The 22,642-nt window shown below is 39.1% G+C and overlaps 1 protein-coding gene across 1 annotated transcript in view; it reads right to left on the minus strand.

The window, feature by feature from the left end:
* Nucleotides 1–22,642, minus strand: part of LOC5573035 (neurogenic locus Notch protein) — a 217,971-nt gene that overhangs the window by 131,131 nt on the left and 64,198 nt on the right. The window contains exon 2 of the mRNA XM_021838030.1: nt 17,349–17,427. Within this exon, the coding sequence (XP_021693722.1) occupies nt 17,349–17,427 (79 nt within the window). The remainder of the gene's footprint in view (nt 1–17,348; nt 17,428–22,642) is intronic.

Raw genomic sequence — 22,642 nt, forward strand, 5'->3', positions numbered from 1 at the left:
GTTTCGATTATTTTTATATTTTTCTCGGATAAACATCAAGGTGAAAAGCAAACTGTGAAAGTTTCATCAAGATTGGAACAGGTTCAAATCTTCTCGAATTTTTTGAATATTCGTATGGATAACGGAGTTTGTAAACATTAAAGTTGATTTTCTCAATGCCTACTTTTTACAGATGGGGCTGCGATTCACGGCAGTATAATTCTATCAAAATTGATGTTTGAGGATCATCTATATTAGTTTACAGAAACCTTGAATCTACAACTTCACCTCGAGACTTCAAGGTCCGATCGTCCACGTTGTCCACCACTAGTATCCGTGACATCACCAGTAACACCGGTATCTCTGACCTCTCCCCCTTCACTCCTGTCCCAACCATCTGACTGGCTGAGAACTAATCAAAATTCATAACGAACCGACCAGCGTTTCGCCGCACCACAAAGGCCCAATAAGCTCTGCACAATATTTTCGCCTGGACAAACGACAAGCAGCAACTACCCAGGCAACAGCACCACCAGCAGAAATGTCCAATTGTCTGACGATGACAACGCACTCAGGGACCCGAAACGCGCGGAATCCGATCACGCGGCGGTGTGGCCGGGGAGGAGACCCCGGCCATATCGATAAATTATTTAAATTAGCCATTGGCGCAGCAGAAGCGCACAACAAACAATAACACACACCGACCGAACAACCAGTGGAGAGGTTGAGGAGCTCCAAATTGGCCGAACGTCTTCTGCGTGTGGTGGTGGAGGTGGACGGGACCCCGAGCCAGACGAAAACTCCCATTTATGAATAATTTTTCGATCTCCCTCGAGAAGTCCCTGGAGGCGATATCGGGAAAAGAAGCCCGACCGCTTGTTTCTGATCGTTTCTTGTTTTAGCATACAATGGACCGATTGGTTTTTTTTTCGGTTTGTCTCGTACATGTACCTTCGGTATCTTCCAATCCATAGTTTCTCCGGTTTTTTTGTTTGTTCATCCGAAGGTGAAAACTTCGAGGAATCGATCAGGGGAAATGTGCTACCGGGTTGCGCGCCTACTCGTGCTGGGCTGCAACATTCCGTCATTCTTTTTTTCTGCTCCGTCCTCGTCTACCAACAGAATTCTGACTGCGGCAAGAATTCAGGTCATTAGTGGATCGGAAAGGATTAAATTATTCAGGAATTAATTAGTTTTTTCGTCCGGTTGTTGAATTCTAACAGTACCGTAATTTCGGGTAAAATTGATCACTTTTCACTGTTTTCCATGTCTGTTTTCTATGATGTTGCCAATTCCGAACAACTTAATGCAGGAAAACAAGTACGATGGTGAGCTTCATTGGTTTATATACTCAAATTTTCATACAGTTGTGATTTGAGTGCTGAAAATCGTCTCTAAAATAAAAAATCAAGGAATTCAATTTCGGGGTGAAATTGATCACCTGTTAAAACAATTATTGTTAGTTTTGAAAACAACTTTACTTATTTAATTTGAGCCTCCTGAATCCAAATATGCTTGCCGAATGCTTAACAATGCAAAATTTATGGAAATAATTAACAATTCATTTTCAGCAATACCGCAGAAAACACCTAAATGTAGGCAATTTCCGAAGGAATTTGATGATATCTATACAAAAATTCAATTATTACAACAAAATGAACATATTGGTACGAATTTTGATGATAAAATTCGTTGTGGGGATATATTTCTAACATCCTTACAAATTTTCAGGTTGACACCATGTCCAAATCCTTGTTTAAAACTATAAGTTTATTAATGTCTGCCAATACCACACAGAACACGATTATGGAATTTCCTATTATTTTAATAGAAATAAACATTCCATAACACTATAAGCTTCACAACATGCAATTTGACAAAAGTTTAGACAAACAACGTTCATTCACATAGGTTGCATTGGTTTCTGTGCTCTTTTAGAGTGAAATAAAATCGTGTGACACAGTGATCAATTTCACCCTACTGATCAATTTCACCCGAATTTACGGTACCTCAGGGAAAGAACCGTAAGAGAACTGGATCAGAGTAGGCTTTTTTTAAATAACCAAAATGTATTACGACAATTTGTCATTCACTGCGAAACATTTCACTTGGAGACGATCGAAGCATGTCGATGACGTGGCAACTGGAGTCATATCGTTGTAAAAACGGTAAATAAAGGCATTGTAGTACTACATTCGGTTCCTCGGGACTACCAAAAACGAAATAAAGACGTTCATGTTCGTTGCAACAATTCATAATTTTAAGGCACATTAGGTAATAGCAAAATCTGAATGCTGTGAAAAGTATACTGCGATCTGTCAAACTTGGGTATTGAGTTGTAGTACTAGAAGTAGTACCCATATCGAATCCGACTACTAAGTTTTTGTTCCATCTTTGGTACTACACTCGGTAGTCCTAGTCGGTAGCTTGACAGATCGCAACATGAGGTTATAGAGCGAAATCTAGAATGTCGTGAACAGTGTACTACGATCGGTCAAGCTTGAGTACCAAGTATAGTACCAAGGGACCAAATGTAGTACTAGAAGTGAAACCCATTCTCAGCCAGACTACTATGTCTTACGTCATTGATCATGAACGTATTTTCTCGCCTTTGTTTGAATTATGTTTTAAATTATTTTTTTTTAAGAATTCCAAACTGAGGTTCTATTAAATTTTCGCACCTCCCTGATAAAATATTGGCTTCATTATCCACAGCTCATCGTCCGTTTTTTTTTTTCCTGAAACATCTGTTTATAAAATTACACACATTATACGAACTAACTGCCTGTGAGAAAACGTGCTCTACTGGGTGCTATACGCCGCGCGCTAGTACAAGGCCCGACATAGGAAACGAGGAGAAAACAACATCCATAAAAGCCTAACAGCGCGCGCAAGTACTTCCGTTCTCGCACGGTTTCCCCCTTGCATTTTCAAATCCAGAGAGAGAGAGAAAAAAAAGAGCCGTGATGAAAGAATTTAAAAAGCTTCCATCAAAATAGAAAGGGGTAATTACAACAACAAGCACCGCACTTTACGCTTTGGGTTTCTTTTTTCCTACAGTCTGACGCAACAGAGAGCACAAACAGAAGAACAAAAACATCTTCCTTAAAACATATCGGTTTCAATCTGTCATCGTCATCAACATGATCACGATCACGAGTGGTAGTTTAGTTGGCATTACGTGTGCGACATCGAAAGCGATTGTGGGAACCTAGTAGGCGTCGCTTTTCCAAGAACGAACGAAGCCTATTAATAATTCGATGGATTTTTTCCCTCCTTCCACCGGCCGCCTTCGATGGGTATTGCACACATATTTAATAAATTATCACAAATGGTTTGACATTTTGGGGGGGCCATATCAGACCAACGAAAGTGAAGCGACACTGCACGGCGAGCACCATCGCCTGCTGAGACGTGCGCTAAGAAGACTCAGCGCCGCGGGGATTCCGCGCGAGGTGGACCACGGTCAGCCACGGAGACATCCCTGATCGTTATTTTGGATTTGATTATAAAAGTGATGGCTCTTGGAAGGAAGAATGTTGGTTCACGTCGTGGTTTTCCGGTTGGCTAATGTGCGCTAACATACGTGGGACGTCTGGCGAAAGGGCAAGTGCAAAATGCAGTTGGGCAGGTGGTTTTTGTATGAAATATGGTTTCCATTTGATTCACAAATTTGAAGGATTGCTCAGAATTCTGATTGTACTTCGAATAAAGATGAAATAAAGACATAGTAGTCGGGCTCAGAATGGGAGCCACTTCTAGTACAGCATTCGGCCTCCTGATACCAACACTCGGTACCCAAGTTTGACAGATGGCAGCTATAAGCCATTTTACGAAGCCTGGTCAAATGACAGGAGACCTGGGATTTTTCAATCATCGTCGTCATTTTTCGCGATGATGATGGTTGATGACTGTGCGCATCTCTAGCGTAGCTTTTCATCCAGGCGAAAACTTAAATGGAGAAAAATTATTAAAATATTTCTGATCACAAAAGTGCTTTTTTATGTCAATATGGGTAACAAATATGGGTCATTTTCTCCATGTCCACGTTTAGTAAGATGAGGCGTTGTTGAAAATCACGCTGGATTTAATCCCAGGTCTCCTGTCAATTGACGCCGTTGCGGCGATCAGCTGTTCCGAAACGTCTCGTAAAATGGCTCATAAAATTTTGGGCAACTGCTAAAAATATGGAGGTCTTTATTTTGTTTTCGGTAAGACTACACTCGGTACCCAATTTAGATAGATCACAGTTCATTTTTGACGGCATTCTAGATTTTGTTCTATTACCTCCAGCGCCATATAATTTTGGGCAACTGCAAAGGAGGTGAAGCTCTTTATTTCACCTTTGCGTTGAAATTCTGCGAATCCTTTACTCTAATTTTACAATACAGTTTGGACCAGTTTTTTCAACTTATATTTCAAACTTGATCTTAATTCATGATTTGGGGTGAAGTAGAAACGGAACCACGCATCACATGTTTAAGAGCTCTTCCACAGTTATTAATAGAGAGGAAATTTCCATTACGAAAAGATCCTGGACCGACCGGCATTCGAACCGAGACACCTTCAACATGGCTTTGCTTTGTAGCCGCGGACTCTAACCACTCAGCTAGAAAGGGCCCCACTCTATTCAACTTTCTTCTTAGAAGATGTAAAACTCAATTACAAATAACTTCTCTGAAGACATCAACCGTCTAAAATCGACTTTTTTTTCTGCTAAATTGTCGATTCGGACCATTAAGCATTGTCTTGGATGTCAAACAAAAAAAAAAATGTTATGATATCAACTGAGGCGCAGCCTACTTGATGACAAGACGCAGTGTGGCGGGACCGCTAGTATGAAACATAACACGGATGGCTAACTTCGATTGCACATATTTCCCGATCATTCCTAGTAGCAAATCTCTTCACAACTCTGCAACTATTCAAATGCATCAAATCCCGTCCAATTGAGTTCACATTTCCAACAATTTATCGCCGCAATAAACGCTCCAGAACGTTCGGGGGCGAGGGCTACTTTATCCGACTAGAGCCCATGTTCAAGCGCTCTAAAACCGAGAGGACGACGCATCGCTGTTCGCTATTGCTGCACGTAAAACAGGATTTGCCATGCGACGCCATAAAGAGAAACCCACTCGAAATCGGAAAAGAATCAGGCACCAAAGAAGATCCAGCATCCAGCATTATTATCTGCCCACGCGCCCGTGTACCATTACTTGCAATCGCCGCGCTCCATTACGCCCCAGAGGGGGGAAAGGGGCGCAATGGATGCCTCCTAATGGGCAGCCCAGCCGGTTTTTATGCTGTAAGGCTTTTCGCAATATGGTCAGGCCGCTGTCGCCGTCGATAACCGATGCGTGTTAGCTAGAAGGGAAGAATCTTGCCGGTCCTGATCAGGCGGGGGCCACATGGTGCAATATATCTTCGAAGAGCGGTCGGCGGACCGAAATGTTTGTACACAACATGGCACATTTCAGGGGGCGACCAGACGAAGATAGCGTCTCGCTGCGGTTGCTGCTGTTATAGTGCTCCAGCAGGGAGCGGCACTCATCTTTTCTTGTCTTATTACGGGGCTTAATAATTCTCCGGCTTTATTTCTTCATCCAACGCTCCTCCCGAGCTGCGGATAAGTAGTGAGGTAACGCAAAACACTTCTGGCAACGGACGATGATGGTGACGAAGGTGACAAGGAAACGCGTCCCGCATATTCTTCTTGCCAAACGAAACGACAGACAACCTCGCTCGCTTTCAAGAACAATACGTCGTATTGTGTCGGTTGTCTTGAGCGCAGGCGAAAAAAAAAAGGTACATCGCATAAGGGTTGTCAGCAGAATGCTCAAGGACTATTTCCATAAATTGCAAAACGGCCCGGAGCTGATGCCGTTTCGCGTTTATCTCACTAATTGATCCCTTTTTTCCATGTGGAGCTCCCGTACGCCATTATCTGTCCGATGCGCCATTTTCTGTTAGCCCACATTTAATGTCATCCAAGCAAGCCGTACGATGCGCCGCCGTCGCCGCTTGCTTCTTTGAAAAGCGCTACTCGCGCCTACTTCGATAACGGAGAGATACATTCAGCGTCTCACCAGTTGCCCTATAACCAACGAGAATCGCTGCCATTAGTGAGAAAACCAGCTAATTGTATTGTTTACCTATTGCCGTAAAGCTTTCAGAGAGTGCAAAACGTGGCTAATAAATTTCGAATTATGTGATATGGATTGAGAGTGCACTTTACTGCTTCCATGTTTACGTAACATGTTCATTAGAAAAAAAAAGTTCGTGCTTCGCGCCTATTGCACTCACACAATAACCTATTGATTCCCAACTTCCATCCCCATCTTCCAATGGTTGGTGATTCCGCAAATTTATGGCCGACAAAAAGCCCTACCCATTTGTAACCATGTCAATATGTCAAGTGACCTTGAATTCGCAATTTTCGGTTTTCCGCACACAAAAACAAAGCAGAATCCGGAAAATCAATTCGCATTGTAATGGAACCGATCGAGCCTTTCGCATAAATTATCCGATCGGAGCACAATTTCCTTCTACGGACCTGACAGATCCTCCCTCGGGGATCGGTCGTCGTCTTCGCAGTTTTCGGTTCTTGGCTCACCACAGACAAACAGACACTAACACTGACGAAATTTCCATCGATCACGCTTCAAGCGATCATTTCAAATATCCAATGTTACATACTTCACAGCTAGAGGCGCGCGCATCGTTTTCCTTCGTGTTTGACGTTCCACACTAGCGATTCATGCAGACTTTGTTGTACAAATAGAAGTAATAAACCATAGAAAAAGAATGTCGCTGGCGTCGCTGTCGGAACATCTTTTGCTGACGGAGATAGGCGGGGCTATAAATGTCAACGTAAAAATGTATGCAGTTTGACACTTATGTACCCAACATGTTTCTGGACGAGAACAAAGGGAACACTAGCGACATTCGTCCTCTATAGTTTTCTATCTCTATTGTTGTACATAATCGTATTTCGAATGATGTGAAACTGACGATAGATTTTCAAGAAAATCGTTCTAAGTGTACGTCCGTTTGTCAGTGACCAGACCATTGTTGGATTTTTCGATTTCTGCGAAATGGCAGGCGGCGAAAGGGAGAGGGCACATTCAGCCCGTGGGCACAGAAGGTTCAACCTTTCCGTCGGTTCGTCCTTTCGTTCTTTCGCTTTTATTATTTATTTTATCAATTAGATTCTGGTACGACGACGACGTCTTCGGAGACTCCGAAGGGATTCAACGAAATAAAGAAAAGAAAAAAACCGCGAACAATAATTGCAATAATCAAGCCTGAGCCGCGAGCTGGGAGCTGACATTTCTTTCGTCTTCTTCCCTGGGTTGTGAAGGTTTCCATATTCTGTTCTGTAGGGTTCTTTGTTCTTCCTGGTGGCTATAGATAGAACCCCGAGGGAGATCGGAACTGCTGACGAGCGCAACCGGGAGATCCTTCTAAGGTTTGGTGCCCTATTTGGAAACGCACTTGGACGTCGGGCTGGAGCGCGATGCCGATCTGAGGTTTTGGTTTCATTTGACAGGACTGAGTTTAAGTTATGTTGCCCTTGAATGTTTCAACTTCAAGGGAGTTTGAGAAGCGGTCTCTCGGGAGTTGGATTGAAATATTTATGTTGTGGTGTCACGATCATTGATTTTAAATGGTGATCGATCCCACAAATACAAGCTGATATCTAAAGAATCTGTTTGATGAGCCTAATAAATCGACTTGTCTGGAATCAATGTCGACTACATCAAACATGTGGCATTCATCTTCGCGCTGATTAGACTTGCGAGCTTCCCCCTAGTTATTCGTGAGATGTTGAAGCACATCCTCAACTCTGGCTGCTATTGTCCAACACTCCGACGTAGTGATTACTCGCGTTTGCTTGAACCTCCATATATGTACTCCCAGTGCCATTCAGGTGTTCGTCGTAGTACTGCTACCACTTTTCTATTACTGGACGTCCGTCTGGCGAAATGATCCCATTTCTACCATGCATATTTGGGCTCGCGGGATGCGTTGAGTTTTTTTTATAGAGTTTCCAAGTTTTTTGAGTGTGTTACAGCAGCTCCACGTCAAACGAAAAAAGCCATCATTTGTGTGGTCTGCCATGTGCGGGTTCCCAAATCCAGAATTTATGTGCCAAACTCTGGTTACTAGATAAGCTAAATATGCTGTTTCGCTCAAGAAAAGTGAAGGAATTCCTTGACTGAATGGGTCAAGAAATTTCCGGCGATTACTTTTCTTGTCAGCAGACATACGTCATTCGTTTTGGCAGCTGTGGTAGTTTGGCTTTAAACTGAGCAGGTCGTGAGTTTGATAGAATTCACCTAATAGATGCACAGTAACATTTCCATAGACTTGAAAGGGAGAAGTTGTAACGACAGTTTTGAGCTGTCAGGTCATTTGAAGGCAACATTCAAAGCAACGGATACGATCCGTTGGGTTCAGTGGTAAAACTTGAATGCTTACCCCAAAAGGAAGCAGTCTTAGTGAACCGAATACTAATCGAATAAAAACAAGTGAGCTCAGGAGAAATTGTTCGAACAATTTCTCCTGAAGTGAGTGGTTAGTAGCGTTGGGCAAATTTGACCAGAACATCGATGTTGCTGAATCGATTCAAATTCGATATATCGAATCGATTCACCGATTTAATCGAATCAATTGAATCGATTCGATTTTTAAGGTCATATGAAAAGGTACAAAAACAAGCTCTGAAAATAAAATGAAATTCAATTATTAAATTCCATCAATATAAAAACGTTTGAAATTGAAAATTATACATTGAACGCTTCAAAGCCAGTTCATAACTAGGTTCATGGTTCATCATCTCATCAAAAATTCTAATCAATTTCATCCTTCTGAATCGATTCACTCGATTTTGAGTTGTCCTTTCGAAATAACAAGAACATACATAGTGTAAAAAAAATAGAAAACGATGTTGCTACAAACTGCGAATATTGTATCAGAAAGTGCTTTGAAAGTAGCAGGAAATTCATTTTGAAGAAACAAATTTGAGGCTAATTCCGGACTAAAAGGTTCAATGGCAAGCAGACTACATAAAAATATTAAACTCAGAGGTTTATATATAATTTGTAAGTAAAGCTAGGTATGCTGTTTAGCACAAGAAAAGTAAAAAATTTCTGCGGAAAGAAATGGTCAAGAAACTTTCTACAGTGAGCCCCATTTGAATTGACATTTCTTTTCAACTGCGTACTGCGATCGATGAAAAACGCTTTTCTTGAGCATTTCTTGCAAGAAATTTCCCACGCATCGAGATAGGCGATTGCATTTCTGTTGAAGTGCATACTTCCCATAAATAAAAGTTATCTACTCAGAACAAATGCACATCTTCTGTCGTAGCAAAAGAGATGTGGTAGTTTGGCTTCAAACTGAGCAGGCCGTGCGTTTGATAGAATTCATTATTACTCAATCTGTCAAGTCAATAAGTACCACAGCAGCTAGGGTAGATGTACCAATAGTGGAGGTACTAAGCACGGTTGAACTTCATTTATTCGCCTAAATTCAATAAGCATAATTAATGCACATGTTAATGTTGTAACGGGAAGTAATGACCATTGACTTAATGAGAAAAATGATTTCATCGCAGTAACCCACAGCATGTCAGTGAAAAATAATACCTCCACTATTAGTACACTGTTCCTTTAGTTGCGGTATATTTTTAATTTGTGTTCCTATAGTTGCGGTATCCGTTGTTTTCTTATGGGATCCTCCACTATAGGAACACTTTACCGCAACTATTGGTACAAGTAAGAAAAGTTTTAGCAATTTTAGTGATATTTCATCAGTTTTGAAGCAATTTGAACGCTCTTTTCAACAATTCCGTGTATCAACAAGCCAACACGTCGATTGGCAGTGTCGGTTCGGTGGCTAATATAATAGAATCAGTGAAAATGGCACTACCGCAACTATGGACCTGTGCACGAGTTCACGAATTTGACGTTTGAGCGGTGCCGAATTCACTTGTTGCCATGGTCACGTAAATAACACGGCACCGCTCAAACGTCAGATAGTGAACTCGTGCATCGGTCCATAGGAACACTCACAACTAAGGGAACACTTACCCTATGTTGATTTTGCAGCTTGCAATTTCAAAGTGATAAAACTCAGTAATTTTAAGTAATAGTGATTCAGAAAGGATGAGTACTTGCGTTTAGATGCCAAGTGATTTTCTTCAATTCGCAATCGTGACACGAATTAGCTACAATCATCGATGGCCAGCACAAACTTCAATGACGGCCTACTTCGCCTTAAACAGCCGAAAACTGGTCTTACCAAGTCTTTGCGTATAATAATTTTGAAACATATACAGTCGCCTCTCCACATCTCGATATCGACCATCGAGATAGGGAGAGATCGAGACAAAGAACAAATTTTTGATGAATACTAGATTGAACAACATTTTGTTGCCAAGAAAGTAATAAACAAACAGAAACCATTTTGTGCTCCTAATTTGTTCTGAATCCCAAAACTTTGGTCTAGTAACCTTTGATACTGGACATACGGAGAGAAAATTGGGAACAAAAAATCGACAGAAACACAGCGAGATATCAGGATATCGAGATATGGAGAGGGAAATTGTATGCAGAATGAAGCGACTGAAGAAATCTTCGACATAGGGAGAGATATGTGTTAATAGTGAGTCATGGTTCGCCAAACATAGTACACATTACGTTTAGAGGGAGTCAACTATAATTCAAAAGGGATTTTAAAATGAGGCGACATCTTCAAGCATCTAATTTGAAGTAATCGTAGAGTGAATTGATAGTAAGATAACACAAGTTGAAGTGAGTGGTTAGTAGCGTTGGGCAAATTTGACCAGAACATCGATGTTACTGAATCGATTCAAATTCGATATATCGAATCGATTCACCGATTTAATCGAATCAATTGAATCGATTCGATTTTTAAGGTCATATGAAAAGGTAATAAAAATCGCCCATACTAGTGGTTAGTGCAGTGAATCGAAAATTATTAAAGTTGAGAGTGCTAAGATAGTGAATTGAAATTGAGAGTGTATCAAGAACAGGGATGGGAAATGTACTGTAGCAAACATTTACCCCCTCGACATTTACATTTTTCTACACGACCATCAAAATCCAAACCAAACCATGACCGTTCAAAACAAAAAAATGTCACGGCTCTTCAAAACTGTAATCTTCTTCTTCCTAACGTTTTCTCAAACCCGAATGCGAAATGACTCGAGCACAGTGGTGACACGATTTTTCCGGTTTTCGGGGTTTTGCATTTTTGCTCGATAAAGGCAGCATGAAGTAGAACTTGTTTATATGTATCGCAACGGAATGATTGTGCTCTTGCTGTTAGTGCTAATAGATTTCAATTAGTTGAAAACACAAGCGAAATATTAGCGATTGAATTATTTAACATTTTTTTCAATCATTCACCTCGAGATGGCTGCCCGAAAAGGGTGCACGACGTTAGGCATAAAGACGTTAGGCATAAGGACATAAGTACGATAGGCGTAAATACGATAGGCATAATGGAAGTTTGGCATAATGGATGTTTGGCATAATGGACATTAGGCATAATGGACGATAGGCATAATTCTCAAAATAAAAAAATGAGATTATTTGTGTGAAAAGTGAGCTGACTTTTTTGGTAATTGTGGAGGGCTTCAAAGATCAAAATTGTGTCCTTTGAAATACGATTGCCTTGCAGTCGTCCCATAGTTGTGAATCCTTTGAGGTCAATTTCTAGGACAAAAGTTGATAAAATGATTAGCATGGAAATGCTGTTAATTGCCTTCATTAGCTTTGTAGTAACTTCCCATAGAGTAAAGCCATGCTGGAGGTATTTTAGTTCGGTTTCAAGTCAATCGAGGATCCTTTGCCATGAAGTGCAAACGTGTTCATGTGTCGTGCACAAATAAGAATGTAAAATGGCTACCTTGGCAAAGCAAACATTTGGTTAATAACTGTGGAAGTGCTTCTAGAACACAAAGCTAAGAGCTTGGGTTGTTGAGTATTGCCAAGAATATGAATGATGCTGTAACTGCTGCTCATCTTTTGAGTTAGGTCGTACACATTTTATCGACAAATTTCTCATCAGAGATTATCCCTTCTTTAAATTGGAGGCTGTTCTTTATAGTTAAACTGTGGACAAAATTATTGTAGTTAGTGCTGCTAATGTTCAAATCAGAATTTTTTTCTTCTTTTATAATTAAACTGTTCTTTCGAGACGTACTTATTCAAAAATTAATATCACTATTGCTCTTAATACTTCCATCATACATTTTCCCTTCTTTGGATCATAGGCTGTTCTTTATACCTATACGGTCAATTTAATGACTGTAAGAAAGGGACCTTTTTCCAACAATATGCTGTTTTGTTGGTTCTTGCTGTTCTAATAGTTATTGGAATTGTTGGTGTAAATATTCCCATTAAAAAACGCCATTCTTAATGCTGAATGCTATGTTATGTTAAATTTGAGATTGACTGTTAAATTGACTTTAAATCAAATTTTACTTTTCAAACGCGAAGAATTTCAAATATTTTCAAGGTGCTTTTGGCAATACTTTCAAATGTGGCTGATCAAAGTTGTTTGAAAACCATCGAAAATTGTTGGCAGAAGAGGCAAAAGAACTGTTTTCACCACATTAAATTGACGAGCAGACTCGGAGTGGGAATGTTACGCTCTTATTGGCGTCACACTACTAGAATATTATTGTTAGAGATTATATCGCCTATCGTAACATGAATTTTTTGCTTGACTCTAAATTGCTGTCTACAAGTTAATTATTTGCATTATAAGTATTAATAATTATATGGAAGATTTCCCTTCTTTAGAATTAACGCAATTATGTAAGAGAAATGTAAGAAATGGTATAAACTCACCAAACTAAACATCTCTAGAAATAAATAACACTTGCACATCTATCTATATAAATAAAAATGGAATGGTGTTTATATGTCACGAAATGGTTTACGAACGGGTCAACGGATTTGAATGATTTCCGACGTGTTTGTGTGTATTAAAATCCCAGGATATTCACCGGGAAAGTTGAAAAAACGAGCGCGAACGAAACTGTCATTTTGAATGGGACGATCAATAGCGTTTTTCAACAGCCTACTTGATGGCAAGACGAAGTTTGCTGGGGTCACTAGTTGCAAATAAAAATAGATACTTACAAAAATGGATTGAACTAGACTTCCCAAGAAACAATTGTAGGCGATTAATAAACTTGGTTGCTTTACTAAAGCTTTACAGCAGCCGTGGTAGTTGAGCAAAAGTATAAGTTGCATAAAGTGATGAACAAATGTTGCATATTGTTCTTAGCAGTGCTTTTGTTCCTCACTGTCATGGCATTTTAATAGCAAGTAGAACCAAAATTGAAGCAACGTTGGTTGATAATTTAGTTTGGTTGTCTAAGAGCCTCTGTTTGTCTTGATACAGACTCTGTTGTTCCATATCCGACATACAATTGAATAACAACATTTTACAAATTTTAGCAACACTTATTTCGTCACTTTTTCAACAATACTTAAATGGGTCAAAACGGCAGTGAAGATATGTTTGCTTTGAAAAGCTTGGAATTCAACCAACCGGTATTATAAAAGCTCTTTAATATAGTTGTAAATTGAAGAAGTTTGGTAGTAACCATTTTGACCGATTAAGATTAAAATTCTCAATCACAAATATTGTTCAAATTCCCAAGAAACAATTACTCTCTTGAGAAAAGTTTCTCAGAGCTGTTTCATTCAGCTATTGGTTGTTTAATTATTGTCTTGGTAAAAAAAATTATTATTCAAGCTTTATTCGCCCAGAAACGGAGAATCTATTCAATAATAAACCATTTGATTTACGTAGTATAGTACATGTTTATTTAATGACTTTACCCTGGCTGTTAAACATTAATTACATTGTGAATAGACTCAACAATGTGGATTCAACAAGTAAACCACCAGTTATCCATCGAACATTCAGAAATGCTTGTTCAGCGTTTGTCTAACAGGGATTTCTAATGAGTGAAAGCTTTTCTAAATTGTGGATGAAAAGTTGAAGAAGTCCTTATTACTTATGATCACCGTCGTTCCAAAATAGCCTTTGTACAGTGTTAATTCAACAACATGTTTTCATAAGATGATTATTCATCTGTAATTAAACTGTAATAAAGCTGATAGCTTGAATAAGTCTTGCGTTTGAGACCTTTTAACAAGCAATGTTCAACAATGATGTTTACATACACCGCAGGCAAGCAAAATACTTAGACAATGTTTAAACAACGTATGTACGATAATTTGTTCGATTATCTTATTATATCTTTAAATACTGCTTTTTAACTGCTGATCTGTATAATCTTGGTTAGAGCAGTGGGGAAGCATGCGCCTGTAAATCGGAAGGTCATGAGTTCGAGCCTCGACATCGCAACAAGGTTTGATTGATTGAAATTTAATAATGAAGCATCAAATTCCTAGGCATCCAGATATGAGTATCTGATGAAATGCGCAAATAACTACCAATATTTTTGCTGTTTCCATTAGAAAATAAATGTTGAAGAAACATCGAACAAACCTCTTTTTGCACATTTATACAGTTAATTCTATAAATAAATATGATGTCTAGTTCAGTTGAACCAAACACTTAAACAGACTGTGTTCAACATGTGTGTTTGTTGAACTAATGCTGAACAAAGCCTTCTATTTTGTACACTTGTAATCATAGATAATAACGGCACCTACAACTTTTCTTCGACAATATAGAAATTACACGTCATGCAATGCTGTCAAACAAACGCCTAACAAGCATCTCTGAATGTTCGCTGTATACCTGGTGGATTAAATGTTGAATAAACATTGTAAAGTCTACTTATAGTGCTACTACTGTTTAACAGCCGACGTAAGGTCATTGAATAAACATGTACTATATTATGATTATAAAATGGTTGTTGTTGAATAGATTCTCCATTTCTGGGCGTATAAGGCTCGAATAATAGTTCAATATAAACTAAGTCAATCGTTAAGCAACTAACAGCTTAATAAAACAGCTCCAAGAAGCTTTTCTTAAAGCAAAAATTGTTTCTTGGGTTTAGAATGATAACAATGACCATGATAATAACCTTCTTCCATATCTTGTGATAATCGATTCATTGTCAAATTTCATAACACCGGAAATTGCATTTTATAACCAATCAATTAACCCACCCCCTCGTAACGCTTTTTGTGTGAATTTTCCACACTTTTTAAGAGCTGTTACATCTTAAAGCACCCACCCACCCCCATCAACGTAATGGCATTTTTAAATGGACCCGAATAATTTTCGTTATGAGAAGAGTTTTTGAATTACATACACGCAAGTTATTTTATGCCAAACGTCCATTATGCCTAATGTCTTTATGCTTAACGTCCATTATGCCTAACATACTTATGCCTAACGTCCTTATGCCTAACGTCTTTATGCCTAATGGGGTATACTCGCCCGAAAACGGTCATAGTGGAGAGACAAAAACAGTCAAGCAGTGTGTGAACCGTTGGCAGCGCAACGCCTGATGGTATTGATGCTGCTGCTGCTTTGTGTTTTGGTTGACTGGCAGAATCGATGAACTGTGGCAAATTGTGGTCACAGTTCCCAAGCCTGATCAAGAATAAGCCGAGAGTGAATCAATCATGAATCGGAACGATACTGACAGTGTGAATTGTCTTTTGAATCTAGATTTCGTCGTTCGAAAGTGAGTTAAAAATGGGTCAATAGTAAGTCTTGAGTGATTATAAAATGAATCAAGTGTTGGTCAAAAAGGAATTCAGTATGCGTAAATCCTTAGCCACAATAGCCGTAGTGTAGACGAACAGCTGTGCAGAAAAATCAAGATGGTGATCTTGCGTTTGAATCCTGAATGTCCACATGTCGAGGATCTTTTAGGGATGGATTGTTTCAGCCCTCTGTGGGCATAGAGTATCTTCATGCTTGACAAACGATCTGCACTGGCAAAAAAAAGCTCTCAACACCTTTTCATATAAAACTCTTAAAGAAGAAGAAATAATAATTCCAGAGATAATCAAAAATATGTTAAAAAGGAGTCAATGAATGAATCGAAAACGAGTCGACTGATTATAAAGTAGAATGAGAGTCGCAAATCTGTTGAAAGTTGTCCTAGAAGCCAGAAGATATTCAAGTTAGTTGATAGCGCATCCAGAAAACTGAGAAAGTTAGAGTCAAAAATCGAGTGTTTCGATAACAAGTCTGAGTAGGAAGAGAATCGACTATGAATAGAAGATTGTTCGAGAGTGAGTCAAGAATAAATCCAATATGAATCGAAAAGTACTTTCAAATAAAGAGTAGAATGAGCGGAATTGTGAAATTATCGATATGGATTTGAAAATTTGAAAATGCATTGAGCTGGAACCGTGAATGAGTCAAAATCAATCCAACGTGTTTTAAGAATGCGTTACTGAAGGAATAGATTAAGCTATCCATCATTAAAATCAGATGCTAACGTAGATTCTGAACACTGAAGCTTAAGAAAAAATCACTATCAAAGTGCATGGTTTGCCTTTTCACTTTCCATTTCACAGCCATAGAACGGAATTGCAACCAATCTTGAAATCCGCGGGCAAAAAGGCAAAGACGGCACGAGTCAGCCATCAAAACAGTTGGCGGAATACCTAGTCAATCGCACGACTGTCGACGACAAAAAGTTATGTCAACAAGGAAACGGTGGTGGTGGTTTCTCACCGCAGTACCTCGTACCATCAATATCAATCGATTCAATTGAAGAAAAGCGCCCTTTGCCACCACCACAACCGCCTAGGTAGCTAAGAACTCGCGCAAGGGGTCGCTTATTTGAGATCATCCAATCATAATCGACTAGACGACGGCCAAATCGCGTCTAGTCGGCGGCGGTGGCAACGTGCGCTACCAACTGTCAAACCAACCCAACCACACATACACACATGTGCCGCCGAATGCGCGCTAAATCGAGAAGCGGAATCGTGACTGAAAATTATTTTAATTGAGCCCAACTACTGGGAAGCGATTTTTTTGTTTTGCTTGCAGTGTTTTCAATCATTTTGCTTTATTTTAATGGTTTTAATAACGACGATTCGTTGGCTCCCGGTCTGACAGCTGGTGTGCTTTGTTTTTTTTTTTTTTTTTTGGTTGGCACTCTACTCTCTTTTGTTGCGATTGTTATGGTCAAAGTCGACTTCGACTTTGGCAGTCGATTTCGATCGTAGGAGCCTAGGCAGATCTGATAATATAGAGCTCGCGCCGCGCTCATTTCTCAAATTGGTTCGCGTTCGATTCGATTGCAGGAACAGACCTCGGAAAGCGAAAGTTTGGCGAATCCATAGTTGTCGGAAAATAAATCCCAGCGGGGTACTTACTTGCAGTAGGATCCTCCGTTCGGTTTGCTGATGCATGTTCCTCCATGTTTGCACGGCGATGGAGAACACGACAGAAAGCCTGCAAAAGAAAGGAAGCAAAACAATCAATTAGAGATGTGAGCAGTGAAAAGAGATGCGAAGTTGTGAATTCGATTGGATCGGGTGCCCATATTTTGTACTGGAATAGACACATGCTCATTGCACACGGCTCTGGGAGGTTCTGATTCCGCGCTAATCTCTGCGCAAGCCGTCCCATTATTGGCGGTCCGCCGCCACAAGAAACCGGTTTCTCGGAATGGCGGCGGCTAAAACGGGACCCGCACAAGCGACCCGATCGACGGTGTTCCAGTTATCAAATAAAGCGAAGGTAATTATAATAAAAGGTGGCCCTGCCCCTCGAAGACGAAGAAAGACGACGACGCCCGTAGGGTTCAGCCGACATCACCATTAGTTTGTGTCGTGCGCCCCCAGTCGATACTCTCTTTCAAAGCGGTTGGCACAGGCTCTCGACAACTTCCTTATCAGGGGGCATGAATCAACACAGCTGGAAAGCCAAGTATGCGGCGCGGCCGCAAACGGATTGCAGGAAAATTGGCGCAAAAGAATCATAGGGGAAACTTGCGAATCCAGGTGCGAACCCGAGTAAAAGTTTCGTTGAAAAAAAAAACAACACTGATATGCACAAAAACAGTACTTTTCAGTTCGAAAATGTCTATGGAAAAATAACCTTGCTAAACTCATAATTAAACAGTTAGAAACTAGAAAACCTTGATAATAAGGAATGAGTCGATGTTCCATGACTCGATATCGACTCATCGAATAATACTAAATACAAATCATGGTTACTATGATGGTCCCATCAAACAGCTTCCCAAAGCTTTTCTGTTCCATGGCTAGATATTTCCATGAGTCGATGGTCCCTTCAGATATCGACTCATGATGGTTTGACTTTTTAATTGTTGGAATAATACTAATAAATGAATAAAAGTGTTAAATTTACAATTAAAATTGTCGGAAAATACATTTCAATACTCAATACAAAATATCAGATTGACATAAACATCTAAACATGTGATCACGTTCAATTCTGACAGACAAATTGGCTCACGAAGGCATACCAAATTGAGATGTCGTTGACATTTGAACTTCTCCTCGACGATTATCCAACTGGTGCTAACCCAAGTAATTTAAAAGTGATAAATTATCCGCTCTAAAGTGAAAAATAATCCGGTAAATATTATGAACCACTTCCTGATTCAATTAAAAGGGCACCACACCATCCAGTCCAGAGTCTCATCATGGGAGACTGTGAAAGCGAAAAGCGAGAAGATGTCGTCAATAAATGCTTGTTGCTGTAGCAACAAGTAGGAACATCCACGGCGGCGCAGCTTGCTGTGGTTTTGGTGGTGCGACGATGATGATGAGCAAGCGCTGAAACATCATAATAATTAAAGCAACCCTTGCTCGCGCGCACCGCGAGTGAGTAAACTAAAGCAAAGTACACTGAAAAAAACAACAACATTAGAGCGCAAGCACAAGTTTGGCGTGACTCAGTGCGAAAATCGGAGCCCTCGGGCTTCTTCGACATGGAATCAAACTCTCATTTGCATTTTATTAAAAAATCGTGTACTCTCTCATCGCGGCGTTGCTTAGAGACGACGACGACGACGACTCTGATGCAACGAAGAAGCTAACTTTACACGGGGGGAGAGCGAAAAAAAAGTCAAAGCTCGAGCTACCTCTTCTGCCATCATTATATTGCGACCAAAAGAGCGCAAATCGGTAACCCGAACAGCCGCAGCGAGCGTATTAATTAAATATAAATAAAATGTAATTTAATTTACTTTCTCAAGCTTTGCGGCAAGCGGTAGCCGAGTGGTGCCGTGCACACGGCATGAGAACTGGTACATTGAACCGAGATTTCGTGCAATTATGTTAATTAATTGAGTGAACTAGATATAGGAACAAAAAATAATGGTTAGGTCGCAGTGCAGAACGGTAGCAGTAGGGTGGGCCATGATGATGAAACTATAAAAATCTTTATGCACTTCCTACATTTAGTTATTTAGACTCCAGAAGCTACTGTGAAAGTTTGAACGGAATCCATCAACTAACATCAACTTAACAAGCTTGAAGTTTGTATGGAGAAAATCGATCAACTGACTGCCACACACCGGAAGACTTTTTGTTAAGAAACAAAAAAAATCCTAGAAAAACTGACATTCCTTTATAAGGAATAACGGGCATCTCCACAAAAAATGTATTTTTTTCAAAAGTGCTCCAATTTTGTTCAAATTATGCAAGACGTATCATTTTTTAAACATTTTGGAGCCGTACTTTTTTTTGAATAAAGATGGCCATGTTACGGTTAAGGTTGTCCAAAAACTCTTTTTTTTGGGCTCCGCCTCGGTAAAAAAAGCGAATTTCCCTAGTCAAGTTTCCATAACTCGATATTGAAGGAGTCATCGAGACAGGGAGGTTTCGTGTTATAGAATACAAAACCAGTGCAAATGCGATCCAAGGGACTATCGAAGTAGCCATGAAAATCAACTTTTACTATAATTCTCTAGCTGGAAATTGAGACACTGTATATCGAGTAAAGGAGAGTTGACTGTATTGTGTATTTCCTTCACTACTGGACTGCGAAGTGCGACTTCATAAGTGCGAATATGCGAATAAAAGTGCGGAATTGCATCGAATCATGTTGGAGTCTTCAGCGGGGTTATTCTTTGGACTACGACAAGGACTACGAGGAATAACCCCACTGAAGACAACGACACGATTTGATGCAATCGCGCATTTTATTAGCATTTCCGCACTTGTAATAACTTCTGCGATAGTCCAGTGGTGAAAGAAATGCGCAATATAACTTCGTGGCCGTGCGGTTAGTGTCGTCAAGGCAATGAGCGCATCGTGTCATGATGTGTGGGTTCGATTCCCGCTGCAGCCATTGAAACTTTTCGTCAGGAATGTTTCTCGGCTGTACCATTGGAGCATGCTTGTCCGTTGTCTAGTGTTAAGTTACAGTCTGTGCAGCTAAATGGCTGAAGACGGTGTCCGTGTCTTATAACCACGGCATACACAAGACAAGGCAATCTGTTTACTTGTGTAAACATCAAATTTGATTGTACACATATGACGTCATTTCTATCGTAGCGTATATGTACATTAGGGTGCGACCTATTTTTTTCGTAAGTTCTCAAATCAAAAATTCGTTTGTTCTTCTGAATTCTAACCAAACCTCAAAGTTTGAACAAAAAATATTAAGATGTAGAGGTAGTGTAAGCGTATTGAAGGTAAATTTTGAAGTTATAAAAAAAGACCTTCAGTGTACAGGGTGATTACTAATTCCTGTCAGTAAAGTAACTGATCGTAAATAAAAGATGTGTGTATGAATTTTAATTTCCAGTGTACATCTTGTTTAGTACATCAATAAAGTTTGTTTTGACAAAGTAAAGATTAAATTTTTTTCATTTACCTTAGTTTTTAGCCATATATGTTGTTTTAAAGGCATAACACCTGGCACGCACGTTTTCCACACATATGTATTTTCGACTAAACTCCACTAAAAAATTTGCCTGATTAAAACAGTATGTTACCACAATCTTCCAGACTTACTAAGGAATAGCATAAGACTGATTATGGAAAATTTAAGCGAAAAAAATATGTCTTTTTTGGTTAAAATATATGCTTCTGAATAACGTTCGTGTTAACTGTAATGCTTCTGATACAACGCATGTGGCTGGAAATTAAGGTGAAAAAATAAATATGTTACCTATGTACAGTGAAGACAAATGTTATAGATGTCCAAAACTGGATATGCACTGATAATCAAAATGCATACAATCATCTTTTTTCTATGATTACTTATTTCACTGACAGGAAATAGTAATCACCCTGTAGTCTTCATAACTTTGTCATTTTCTAACTAGTTTTGAAGCCTTTAGCACCATTCATTTCAAAATTTAATTTATGAAAAGTTTATCGTACATCGAATTGGTCTGAAATCAAAACTAGTCTTGGCAAAAAGAAGTTTTCTCCTATTTTTTTCTCTTTTTCATGGATAGTTAACCGATTCTAAATATCTTTGCATGCTTTTGAAGCTAAATAAGTTGTTTTTAGACTGTGTGTATAACACATTTCACTAAAAAAACATTTTGACTTAGGAATTCAATGAAAACTAACTAATAACATGATTTTTTTATGGAAATTAGTATTTTTCTTTAAAAATAGCATATTTTTGAACAATTTGTCAAAACTATTTTTCTACACACAGTTTAGAAACAGTTGCTTCTTAACATGCATAAATATTTGAAATCGGTTAAGGTGAAGATAAATCGAAGCCATAGTTCAAATTTTCAAGAGCACGGATCTGGAGAACCAACCATCCGTTTGAGTCGAAAACTTAATCGATTGGTCATCTCCAGTTAGTGACCAATCGATTAAGTTTTCAGCTTAAACGGATGTTTGGTTCTCCAGATCCATGCTCTTGAAAATTTGAAGTTTGGCTTCGATCCATCTTCACCTTAAATATGCATGAAGTAATGGTAAAACAAAGATTATTTTTCTTAATAAAAAGAGAAAATTTGAAAACTACTTTTAATTAAGACTTGTTTAAATTTTTGCAACCTGTGGTTCCACTTAAACTTTGAAGTAGTGTCTGGGGTAGCGACTGGCGGTTTTAAAACCAAAACAAGTTTTAAGACCAAAACAGTTTTAAGACCAAAACAAGAACCTAACAGAAACCAACAAAACTAAAAGGAACAAAACAGAAATGAGGAGCTAAGAGTATTCATAAAAAATCCTAAGAGAATCCGACCAAATATTTCTCTTTGAAATAAATAAGGTATTTGTCTTGAATTTCCGTCAGCTATCATGCTGGAAATTTTTTTAGGAGTTCATTTAGTGATTAATTTACGGATTTTCAAAGAAAATCCTTCGAGATTCCAAACCAATTTACCTTCAAGAGTTTAACCTTAATTTTTTCTAGGGATAATTTCAAATATTGCTCTACATATTCCACCATTTTTTTAGCAATTCTACCAAACAGTTTTTTAGGAATTTTTCAAGACAAACTTTGAAATAGTGTCTGGAGTAGCGACTGGTGGTAACTTCAGAGATCTCATCTCATGAGAGTATTCATAAAAAAAATGTTAAGAGAATCCGACCAAATATTTCTCTTGGAAATAAATAAGGTATTTGTCTTGAATTTCCGTCAGCTATCACTCTGAAATTTCTTTAGGAGTTCATTTAGTGATTAATTTACGTATTTTTAAAGAAAATCCTTCAAGATT

Source organism: Aedes aegypti, chromosome 1, assembly GCF_002204515.2.
Source record: "Aedes aegypti strain LVP_AGWG chromosome 1, AaegL5.0 Primary Assembly, whole genome shotgun sequence".
Classification (NCBI taxonomy): domain Eukaryota; kingdom Metazoa; phylum Arthropoda; class Insecta; order Diptera; family Culicidae; genus Aedes; species Aedes aegypti.